Here is a 12,792-nt window from a genome sequence, read left to right on the forward strand (position 1 = left end):
GAAGTTTACCTAATCCATTTGAGTTGGGACTACTTGAATACTCTTTGTGGTACTGAAGGGGATTTCCATTTCTTACCATGCTTTGCATGGGACTCGACAGGGAGAGTAAATGCTAAAATGAAGTGTTATTTTATGTGTTTTTGTGCAAGATTAATTTAAAGACGGATACTTGTTGCTGTTTAAGGTTTTGTTATGTTGGAGATTTGGGGTTAACATTACTATAGTGAAGAGTGGAGCTTGAGCAAATAAACTCATGTACAGAGTAAATAATTTCACCATTAGTCCTTGTGGCATCTATAAAGTAGTCTTCTTTTTGCTATAAATGCTGCTTTTGAAATAGGCAGGAATCAGTGCTCGGCTCTTGTATGCGGTCACAGTGAGACTCTGTGTTCAGCAGTTTAGCATAGTCACCATAGAGGCCATAGTTCAGGCTGTTAATTAAGGTCACAATCAGCTTTGAAGTCTCTCTCGCTTTCTGGGATATAGAGAAGAGGGGACGGCTGAATGATGTTCGGTGTGTTTGAACTTCATGTTTGGTGTCTTCAGCAGTGCTTTGGGCATGAGTTTGCTCACTTGTTTAGAAGAAATATGCACACTGTTTTTAGAGGAATTAAAAAGAAATGTGATTTTATCACAGCTTGTAATAGTATACTCACCGGCACAAGGGATAGTTCACCCAAAAATAAAAACTCTTTTTCATTTTCTCATTCTCATGTTGTTATAAACTGCATGACTCTTTCTTCTGTGGAACACAAAAGGAGATGTTAGGCAGAATGAAAGCGTCTGAGCCTCAGGTGCACCATTCACATTCACTTTTTTCCATACAGTGAAAGTGAATGGCCACTGAGGCTGTCAGTGCCTAACATTATATCTCCTTTTGTGTTCCACATAGGAAAGAAAGTCCTACAGAACAACGTGAGTGTGAATACATTTCCCTGTTTTGGTGAACTATTCCTTTAAGTTCCCTTTAAAGCTTTTCAACATTATCTGTCTGTTGCTGTGTGGTTTTGTGGCATGTAGTCTCTTTTACCAACATCTCTCTCTCTCGCTCTGCCTCTCTTTCTCAATAGCGTTGACTGATAGAGGAACAGTAGTGATGGAGGCAGCTCTGTCCCGTGCCCTGTCTGCGATAGATGCTGCCATAGCGGACCGCAGCAAGGCTGAGGCAGGCTGCAGAGGATGTGTGCCCTGTCTGTTTCAGGACTGTGGACAGCGAAAAGGTGCCTGTGGTAAGCTTGAATGCACAAACACTTCAAAACCAGGACTCAAAACTGTGACTCTAAGCTCTGATGATGATAATGATGATAATTTCATAGCATCTTCAGAGACCACCCAATTGGAGCCGAGCTGTGAGGTGATCTCTCATGCTCAGCAGGAAGCTGATGAAGGTGAGAGGAGCTGGTTGCTAAGTCAGGCCTGTGGTTTCTACAAATTCCGTTGCTCACCTGCTCAGCTGAACAAAGACTCATGCATCAGAATTATGGGAGAGAGCTGCAGCGCTCGTGTCTTGCAGTGCAGTCTGCTCAACACCATGCAAAACCTGGAGCCAGCCACACAGACCACAACTCAAGGTTAAGAGACACACACACATATATACACTTAAAGGGGCCTCATTAATGAAACACAAGCAGATGCAACAATTTATATACGAATAGTGTTTATGAAGAATTTACACAAAAAGAAAAAGATACAGTATTGAGCAAAATGTTCAGGATGCTCTTTGCATTTAATAAAAGTGGATAGTGACTAGAGGCTGTCAAGTTTGAAAAAGAAGACAAATGTACTACAAAAGTAGTTCATACAACTTGAGTATGCTGTATGTACAGTAGTAGCTATAAAATAGCTTTGTGCAAGGAACTGACACTGACTGAAAGTTGATAGAATAAATATTCCTTTAAAGGATGCAAACATTTCTTGCTTTACATCTATTATATGAAATCTTTACATTTATGCAGCTGTGTGTGGGCAGCGCTTGTCCGTCATGCAAAACTTGACACAGCCTCGCTCTCGTATCATGGGAGGGTCTCCGGCCCCTCCGGGCAGCTGGCCATGGCTGGTGAACCTGCGGCTGGACGGGGCTTTGATGTGTGGGGGTGTGCTAGTGGACAGCTCTTGGGTTGTTACTGCTGCCCATTGCTTTGTTGGGTAAGAGCACAAATACAAATACACAAACATACAGATGGTAGAAGAATACAGAACAATCGCATAATGAATGAATTAAGTAATTGATGAATGAATTTGTGGAGATAAAATAAGTACAGCTGTCTCGCCTGATTAGGAGTCGCAGTGAGAGTTACTGGACGGCTGTGGTGGGGGAGTTTGATCTCACTAAAACTGACCCCGATGAACAGGTCATGAAGGTCAATCGTATCATCACTCATCCGAAGGTAAACACAATAAAAATGCAGCTTACAGCTATTCTAATCATTATTTTATCTAAGCATTTTTTTAAAGTATGTAAATGAAATTTATTCAACATCAACTTTGTTGTTTATCAAAGCATCCCTTCCCTATTCCCCTCTTCTTTCTCATTGTAGTTTAACCCAAAAACATTTAATAATGACATTGCTCTGGTGGAGCTGAGTTCTCCTGTAATTCTGTCTGAATGGGTCACACCTGTCTGTTTGCCCTCCGACCTCGATCCCCCGGGTGGTACACCCTGTTTGGTGGCTGGCTGGGGCTCACTGTATGAGGGTAAGAGAATACCTATAACAGCTTAAGAGTTTAACACAAAGTTTTCTCAGGGTTGTGTAAAATGTTTTGTTTTTGCCTCTCTGTGCATGTGTTGGTGTGTGTAGATGGCCCCTCTGCAGATGTGGTGATGGAGGCTAAGGTGCCCCTGATGTCTCAGACCACCTGTCGCAGTGCGCTTGGGAAGGAACTACTCACTAACACAATGTTCTGCGCTGGGTACCTATCTGGGGGCATCGACTCATGCCAGGTATTTACACACCATCATACTCACGCACATTATAAACACCACCCCTGTTTTAGGAACATCTCACCTGTATGATTAACACCATACCTGTTTTAGGACCATCTCACTTGGATGATTAACACCACATCTGCTTTACAAACATCTCACCAGCATTGCAAACACCATAGCTGATTTAGAAATATCTCAAACATATAAAAACCAAACCTGCTCTATAAAACATCTAACCTGCAAAACACCATACCTGCTTTAAAAACATCTAACCTGCATTATAAACACCATACCTGCTCTATAAAACATCTAACCTGCATTATAAACACCATACCTGCTCTATAAAACATCTAACCTGCATTATAAACACCATACCTGCTCTATAAAACATCTAACCTGCATTATAAACACCATACCTGCTTTAAAAACATCTAACCTGCATTATAAACACCATACCTGCTTTAAAAACATCTAACCTGCATTATAAACACCATACCTGCTTTAAAAATATCTAACCTGCATTATAAACACCATACCTGCTTTAAAAATATCTAACCTGCATTATAAACACCATACCTGCTTTAGAAACATCTAACCTGCATTATAAACACCATACCTGCTCTATAAAACATCTAACCTGCATTATAAACACCATACCTGCTCTAGAAAACATCTAACCTGCATTATAAACACCATACCTGCTTTAAAAACATCTAACCTGCATTATAAACACCATACCTGCTCTATAAAACATCTAACCTGCATTATAAACACCATACCTGCTCTATAAAACATCTAACCTGCATTATAAACACCATACCTGCTTTAAAAACATCTAACCTGCATTATAAACACCATACCTGCTTTAAAAACATCTAACCTGCATTATAAACACCATACCTGCTTTAAAAACATCTAACCTGCATTATAAACACCATACCTGCTTTAAAAACATCTAACCTGCATTATAAACACCATACCTGCTTTAAAAACATCTAACCTGCATTATAAACACCATACCTGCTTTAAAAAACATCTAACCTGCATTATAAACACCATACCTGCTTTAAAAACATCTAACCTGCATTATAAACACCATACCTGCTTTAAAAACATCTAACCTGCATTATAAACACCATACCTGCTTTAAAAACATATAACCTGCATTATAAACACCGTACCTGCTTTAAAAACATATAACCTGCATTATAAACACCATACCTGCTTTAGAAACATATAACCTGCATTATAAACACCATACCTGCTTTAAAAACGTAACCTGCATTATAAACACCATACCTGCTTTAGAAACATCTCACATGCATTAAAAACACCAAATTTGCTTTTAAACATTTCACCTGCATCTTAAATACCACATCTGCTTAAGAGTGATCTTATTTGTATTATAAACACCACCAATGCTTTGGAAATACTACACATGCAGCTTCAACACCACAGCTGCTTTAAAAACATCACACATGAACTATAAACACTACACCTAACCTTTAAAAGCATCTAACCTGTATCTGCTTTAGTTACAACTAATTTTGCATTTTTTACAGGGTGATTCTGGTGGGCCGTTGATCTTCCAGGACCGTTTATCGGGACGGTTTCAGCTATTTGGCATCACCTCTTGGGGCGATGGTTGTGGGGAGAAGGGAAAGCCTGGCGTGTATACACGGGTCACTGCCTTCTCTGACTGGGTCTTGACAGAGATACAGAGTGAGTTACTCAACATGTTACACAGATGCTTTCACTTCACTGAAAGAAAGAATATCTTCACTCTTCACAAGTATTTTTGCAAATTTTCAGTGAAAATCCATAATGTCTGCAAAACATTTCCATTCACATTTTTAAAATGTGATTAAAATTCTTTCTCCAAATTTCAGAGTCCTTTGGGAGCCGGGAGCCCACGTGTCCTGAGCTGCTAAAGACAACTGAACTGTCTGAGGAACAACAGATGTCAGAGTTCTGCCACTTTTACACACAGACCTGCTCTTCAGCCACTGACCCGTCTGCCTGCCAACGATTGGCTCAGGAAAAATGCCAAAGTCGATTTAAGAAGTGCCGTAAGTTATCCAGGCATTCTATAGAGCGCAACAGTCTGGTTCCAGAAGTAAAAATCCCATTCATTTTTCTCATAGACTAATTGATTTTCAATGATTACTTCTAAACCTTTAAAACAGACCTACCATGAGCTCTAAGGTTGTTCATTGATGGTATAAGCTTCCGTTCAATCTATTAGTCTGTGTGGTCAACAAAGCCCACGAAACTAGGAATGACCGCCCTCTCCCACAACGCACTGTGAATGACGCAACTCCTTTCTGGTCTCCTTTCACCCTTAAACTACTTAAATATTTGTATATATCTGAATATTTTGCGATAAAAATTAAATCAATTGTTTCTATACTTCTAATCAGCAACCTAAAATCAATAGTTTTATATATTCCCATCATATTATATTTAATTACATCATTCACAATGCTTCAAGGGTATTGTAGCCCATGCCCTTGTGAAAGATGGTAAGTAGACAGTCTTGTACCTTTGTCTTTTTGTCCATTTTTCATATGCTTATTTGCTTCAAAACAACATTTGTATTGTTGTGATTCTCCTTGGAGCTAGTTTGCTTGGTTAATGGGTTACAACTCTTTTATGGAGGATTTTATGGAAATCCTATGCAAAAATGAATGGGAAATATACTTCCAGAACTCAGATGGCTGAAAAAGTGGGCTGGCACTGTTGCACTCTAGTAACAGAAATTATTTACTACATGATTGAAGGGAATGTACTTGCCATGAAGCACTAAGATGATGAATTAAAGAACACAGCAAGTTTGGACATACTCTTTATTAGTAGCATTTTACACATTTTAGAATAATAGTGAAGTAATCACACACAAATGAAAATATTCAAATTATGCAGTGACCAAAGTTTTGCAAAGAAATGAATATGTACTACGCACTGTGTCAAATAAATGCCCTAATCTCCTTCCTTTATTTTGTTGCTTTTCTTTCTTTCTTCCTCTTTTCTTTCTGCAGAGTTACGTTCCTTTCTGCAGACACTTTTGGACTTGCTTCAGAGGGCTGATGACTACATCAGAGATAAAGTCGATCTGAACTTTTTAACTCAGACTCTTCCTCAGCTGGTGGAGAATGTCTATAGTTCTACACATATAAAACGACAACGTAGAAATGCACCCACAACAGGTACAGCCATTAAACCAGTATTAGTTGTAGAACAATAAAAACAACATCAGTTGTTCATTTGTTGATTTATAAGCTATGTCATACATCAGGATCTGTATAGACCATCTTCTAGATCATTATTCTGACAGATATATTACTCTAAAAGAGCAGGTAGGCCTGCCAGCAATATTCCAGCAAGTGGGCCCCCTGGTGGATGACTGGGAGAGCTACCTCAGAGGCATTGCTGAAGATCTGGATCAACTGAGAGAACTAAAGAACTCAGAGCAGCTGTCTCAGGAGGAACAACTCTTCACACCGGTAAGCGTGCCTAATTACAGATACAGTGTTATCTGTGATAGAGCAACTTAATGGATTTTTATGGTTTGCATATTTCAAATGAGGGACAAACCTTTTATAGATATGGGTTCTTATTGTCTCCATCTGTGTCTTGCGGTATTTTCAGGATGATGAAAAGGAAGAATCCCCTACTCATCAGCTAGACGGTGCACTCCGCTCCTCCATTGCTTTTCTGCATTCCAAACTGGAATCACTGCGCTTTCCTGTCATACCAGAGTTGGACCACCAACTGTTTCAGAGGGATTTCACCACTGGAAAACCACAGGACAACAGTGCACATTCTGAAGAGCCTGTACTGTCACCTGACATTTGGACTGCTCTGATACTTAAAGCTCTCAGAGGAAACACTACAGGAAGTGTCACAGGAGACCCAGTGATGACAGCATCTCTTGAGGATACATACACGCATACACAGCCTCTCAAGCTCAGCACCATGGATCATGCAGAGGCACTTCTTGAAAAAAGCTCTCTTTCTACTCCGATGCCCCTGCTTCCACAGTCACTCTTCAAAAGTAAGACTTTATGTGGTTTGAGTGCTCTTAAAGCAAATTAAAAAGGATCAACAGGAAATATAGCAGCAGAATGGTGGTAAAGAATGGCAGGAAACCACAAAAACATGTTTACATAGAGGAAAATACGAACACAAATTTACAAATAAATGTAACAAATTAGTGCATCAACCTAAAACTGTAGTCCCACAACAGTAATGACACTTCAGCTTCACACATCAAGTAATTCACATTGTTAATGGAAGAATTCATGCAAGGGCTTCAAACTATAATATAAATAAAATTAATACAAACTTAGCATTTCTGCTTTTAAAGGAATAGTTCATCTCTCATCATTTTCTCACCCTAATGCCATCCCAGATGTGTATGACTTTCTTTCTTCTGCAAAACACAAATTAAGATTTTTAGAAGTTCTCAGCTCTGTTGGTCCTTACAATGAAAGTGAATGGTGACCAGAACTCAGAAGGTCCAAAAAGGAAATAAAGGCAACATAAATGTAATCTATAAGACTCCAGTGGTTAAATATATGTCTTCAGAAGTGATATGATCTGAGAAACAGATCAATATTTAGGTCCTTTTTTTTTTTACTGTCAATCTCCACTTTCACAACGTTCATCTTTTGTTTTTGCAATTTGCTGCCTTTGTGTATATCGCCACCTACTGGGTGGGGAGGAGAATTTATTGTAAAAAAAGAACTTCTTACCCACACCTATCACATCGCTTCTGAAGATATAGATTTAACCACTGCAGTCTTTTGGATTAATTTTATGCTGCCTTTATGTGCATTTTGGAGCTTAAAAAGTTTGATACCATACAGTTGCATTGTGAGTACCTACAGAGCTATTCTTCTAAAAAATCTATGTTTGCAGTCAGCAGAGGAAAAAAGGTCATACACGTCTGGGATGGCATGAGGGTGAGTGAATTATGAGGGAACATTTTCTTTTAAGTGTTAAGTATTGCAGAAAGTTAAAACCATGAATATAAAACCTGACAGAATCCACCTCTGATCTTGTTTCAGAGCTCCTTCAGAGGAAAAGGAGAGCCCTGTACAAGAGAAGGATAAGAAGAGCAAATGACAAAGGTATGATTTCTCATTTGATTATTATTTAGTAAACTTTTTCCTTATCCCAAAATTAGCGCATTCGTTCTATGCATTGACCTTTGGATTATGGGCCCTGCACACTATATATAGAATAGAATAGAATCCTTTATTTTGGTCACATATTATACACACAGTTTTTTTGCATATATACCGTGAAATGTATTAGTTTTCACATATCCCAGCTAAGCTGAGGAAAATGTTTATGTTTGGAAAATAGACGACTGTTCAAGGTATACAAATGGGCCATGGACCGTATACTTTAATTTTCTCTTACAATCAAATCAAAATCAAATCAAATCAAATCACTTTATTGTCACACTACCATGTACACAAGTGCAACAGTAGGTGAAATTCTTGTGTGCAGTTCCGAGCAACATAGCAGTCATGACAGTGACGAGACATATACCAATTACAATAAACAACATACTTACACAAAACAATTTACATATCAAATGTACACATACTTACACAAAACAATTTACAAATCAGATGTACACATACTTACACAACACAATAATTATATACAATGCAGAATGATATAGAACAGAATATACAATACAATACAATAAGTGGGAGTATATGAAATATATATGTGTATATATATATATATAGCAGTTGTATTGAGGAGAATATGTTGACAGTCCAGTGTGAGATTATAGCTGAATAAAGTGCAGTGCTAATTATTGATCCTGATAGATCAAGAGTTCAACAGTCTGATTGCTTGGGGGAAAAAGCTATCATGTAGTCGGCTGGTGCGGGTCCTGATGCTGCGATACCGCCTGCCTGATGGTAGCAGTGAGAACAGCCCATGACTTGGGTGACTGGAGTCTCTGATGATCCTCCGAGCTTTTTTCACACACCGCCTGGTGTATATGTCCTGGAGGGAGGGAAGCTCACCTCCGATGATGTTCCTGGCAGTTCGCACCACCCTTTGCAGGGCTTTGCAGTTGTGCGCGGTGCTATTGCCGTACCAGGCGGTGATGCAGCCAGTCAGGATGCTCTCTCGATGCTCCAATCACCTCATAGATGCGATATCAGAGCTGAAGAAGTTGGTGGCATTATTGCACTTCTACTGACAAGTTTCGCACCGCTTTTGGTGTGAAATGAAAACGCCTGTACAAACGAAACATTTCAAAAGCCTGCCGCCCACCACATCCCCTGTAAAACCGCCTTTAGTCTTCACAGTTTAAATTCCTATTGAGGTTCTTTGCCAAAAAAAAAACACATATAGGCAAAAACTAAAAATTTATTAAATGTTTAATTGTAATTTGTTCAAAGGAAAATTGATAGGTCTAGTTCTTCATTCAAATTATTCTGAGGTAGTGCTTTGAGTTTGTAGATCCAAAAAAGCTTCATGTTTTAATAATTTGTTTTTTAAATTACCTCTTCTGCAAGGCCCTTGAACTTCCTCTTTCCCTATACATTCCAATTGTTTAATACTATGACCCATCACATTAAAGTGTTTTGCTACTGGAGATGTTATATCTTGATGTCTAATAGCTGACTTGTGTTCATTAAACATGACTTGATCTCTTAGTATTATTTTATAAGAATGTGTTCTTTAAGGTTTTTTTTTTTTGTAGTTTGCTCAGGAGTAACTGAATCTGCTCAGCTGGTCAGCACCACCAAAGAGATGTACAACTGGATCCTGGCTGTTCCTCCTAACAACCTTAACATGATCTTCCAGGAGGTGTGTGTGTGTGTGTGTGTGTGTGTGTGTGTGTGTTTTACAAGTTACAAGACACCAGTCAAAATTATCAAATGGACACTTTCCATATTAAAAAGGACAATTCTTTATTCTCATTCATGTTTTGAAAATTCACAAGAAGAGTTAAATTGTAACAATTTGTAGAATAGAAAGTAATTTTATAATTTGGTGTGTAAAGGTGTTTCTCTTCATATTGTGTGTGTGTGTGTTACCTCAGGTGTTGGTTGATCTCAACTCTAAGAATGAACGTGGTTTGTACCAGTCACGGATCAAGGCCACTGTTGGCGGGCGACCTTTGACCTTTTACAGCTTGGTGGGTTTGGAAAATGAAGCATTTTACCGCAGCATGCCACGCATCATTGCGGTTGCCATCGATTCTCTCAAAACGTAAAACACACTCACAGACACTTGTATACAATGCAGAAATTGTGCTTAATGTATGTGTGTGGGTTTAAAACTGCTGAGCACAGGTAGAAACACACACACATACACACGCGCTTCACCTTTTCTTAAAGGGACAGGAATCTTGACATTTCTTTTGTGGGATCCTACATGTAGCATCGCCTATTTGGACATTTCACGAAGGCTTTCCGACATGGATCATTGTCATTTCGAATCTTCAACTGAAATAGCACCACCAACATTGAACATTGTTACATCAAAAATTATATTGTGATATCACGTGTTGCTGTGGAAATGATTGGACAGAATCGCTTTTCTAGAACTCCTCCTCTCAGAATGAGGTGCTTCTTTCTGAGGGGGATGAGGGGTTCCAGTTGACTGACCTGACAGTCCACCCTGACTTAACTTATTCTGCAGGGACAGAGGTTGATCCTCCAGTACAATCTGCCAACTGTACAGATATTATTTTTGACGTTTGTTACATATTTATTTGTATTAAGGCTTTGTATTTGAAATATTTTTATATAAAAATGATGTTTCATATCATTATAACAAAAATAAAAATGAAATTGAGTCTTTAACTATATTTAAATAAATGTTGTCATCATATTTATAAGCTTTGTATGCACATTTTTTTTATCATTCATTATGTTCTTACATAAGAATTCCAACCCTGCATTCCTTTTATCTTAATCTTTTTTGTTATCCCTCCTTGTCTTTGCAACTGTTACATTTTCTGTCTCTATCTTTTATACAATTAATGTGGAGGAGATATCTCCCTTTTAACTTTGAAACCAAAAGTTTTGTTTTCCTCCAATGATTCCAAGGTATGCCTGCCAGGTCTCTGAGCAGCCACATTTGAATCCCACAACTAGAAGGCTTCCACTCACAATTAACACATCAGTTCTTCCACTGCAGAACCTCTCAGTACTGTCAGCAGGGACTGCACTGGAAAACACAGTGGGCCTTTTTGTCAGTGTGAAGTGATTGAGGATACAGCAACTGGCAACCCACTTAGAGTCTTCATTTAGAACTAATGCTTTGGTTTATCCTTTGGGCTTTCAGAGGATTCTAGAGGAACATTGGGGAAATACTTGCTGCATTAGCACTTGATAGTTGACAGGTTCAGCTCCTTGTCTCTTCCATAAAGTCTTAATTTCAGATTGTATATCCTTTTTAAGTGTGATTAAGTAGCTTATTGAGAGCAGTGAAGAGTAGTTAACTACATTTTTAAATGTTCTTCTTTTTAAACAGTGTAATTAATCAGCAATTACCCAAAGTTTAACTCTATTCTATTCTATTTTCTGGAACTAGTTTGCAATTAGCCCTATTATACCCAAACGAATTAGCATTCTAGAAACTGTCATCCCAGAATTCCAGGACATATACCTTTTAGACTCCCAAAAATTCATTTTCAAATAGATATAATAAATAATAGATATAGAATAAAAGAACAGGGAGCCCTACAACAATTGGCATGGACCCCACAGAGCCCCTATACTGAACATCGAGTCTGTTTGGGATTACAAGAAAAGACCTCCTGAATAGATAGAAGAACTGTGGGGAATTCTCCAAGAAGCTTGGAACATCCTATCAGCCAACAACGAAGGAAAACTGTGTACAGGTGTACCTAGAAGAATTGGTGCTGTTTAGAAGGCAAACGTGGTCACAGCAAATATTGATTGAATTCTTTTTTTCTTTTTATGTTAACTGGATTTTGTATGACGTTAGTTGATACATTAAAACTATTTATTGCATTATTTTTGAATATATATTTAAGAAATAGCACACTCAATAGTGTAATATGTTCCTACATCAGCAGTGCTGATGTAGGGCCATATCGCATGATTGCGAGTGTGATATTGCTTATATACAAGAGTTCAATGAACAAGTGAAATAAAAATAGTTTTTTGAAAAAACTGAGTACGGTCATAAAAACGCATCTGTGCACGGAACTACATTCTTACGCGACCAATCAGAATCTGCCGTTGCTGGTTCAAACCAAATGTGTCCAAGCCTTCATTAGTAATTCAAAAATGTCACTTCAGAAATAGTATCACGGCTTGTTCTGTTTCTACCAAGTTATTGGATAAATGTGTGTGTGAGAGTGTGTGTGTGAGTGAGTGTGTGAGTGAGTGTGTGAGTGAGTGTGTGAGTGTGAGCATGTATTTATCACTTTGTGGGGACCAAATGTCCCCATAAGGATAGTAAAACCCGAAATTTTTGACCTTGTGGGGACATTTTGTCGGTCCCCATGAGGAAAACAGCTTATAAATCATACTAAATTATGTTTTTTGAAAATGTAAAAATGCAGAACGTTTTCTGTGAGGGTTAGGTTTAGGGGTAGGGTTAGGTTTAGGGGATAGAATATAAAGTTTGTACAGTATAAAAACCATTATGTCTATGGAAAGTCCCCATAAAACATGGAAACACAACGTGTGTGTGAGTGTGTGTGTGTGTGTGTGTGTGTGTGTGAGTGTGTGAGTGTGTGTGTGTGTGTGTGTGTGTGAGTGAGTGGGTGAGTGTGTGAGTGAGAGAGACAGAGAGACAGAGAGAACTAGCGATCATCTGTTGCCACACCCAAGCAGAGATGCTCTCAGCTT

General features: G+C 38.6%; 1 protein-coding gene across 1 annotated transcript; it reads left to right on the top strand.

Moving 5' to 3' along the window:
* The first annotated feature begins 1,096 nt into the window (after positions 1–1,096).
* Positions 1,097–10,247, top strand: prss56 (serine protease 56). Its single transcript, XM_052134960.1, has 13 exons — positions 1,097–1,571; positions 1,956–2,145; positions 2,279–2,387; positions 2,538–2,694; positions 2,799–2,941; positions 4,489–4,648; positions 4,816–4,995; positions 5,965–6,132; positions 6,278–6,429; positions 6,575–6,980; positions 7,996–8,058; positions 9,663–9,769; positions 10,005–10,247. The coding sequence occupies exons 1-13, from the start codon at positions 1,097–1,099 to the stop codon at positions 10,176–10,178; spliced, it is 2,484 nt and encodes an 827-aa protein (XP_051990920.1). The 3' UTR covers positions 10,179–10,247.
* The last annotated feature ends 2,545 nt before the right edge of the window (positions 10,248–12,792 follow it).

Source organism: Xyrauchen texanus, chromosome 9 (genome assembly GCF_025860055.1).
Source record: "Xyrauchen texanus isolate HMW12.3.18 chromosome 9, RBS_HiC_50CHRs, whole genome shotgun sequence".
In the NCBI taxonomy this organism is placed as follows: domain Eukaryota; kingdom Metazoa; phylum Chordata; class Actinopteri; order Cypriniformes; family Catostomidae; genus Xyrauchen; species Xyrauchen texanus.

Coding starts and splice junctions, on each gene's coding strand:
- prss56 (XM_052134960.1), top strand. CDS start 1,097: ATGGAGGCAGCTCTGTCCCGTGCCCTGTCTGCGATAGATGCTGCCATA. Junction 2,388..2,537: donor GTATCATCACTCATCCGAAG/GTAAACACAATA, acceptor TTCTCATTGTAG/TTTAACCCAAAAACATTTAA. Junction 4,649..4,815: donor GGTCTTGACAGAGATACAGA/GTGAGTTACTCA, acceptor TCCAAATTTCAG/AGTCCTTTGGGAGCCGGGAG.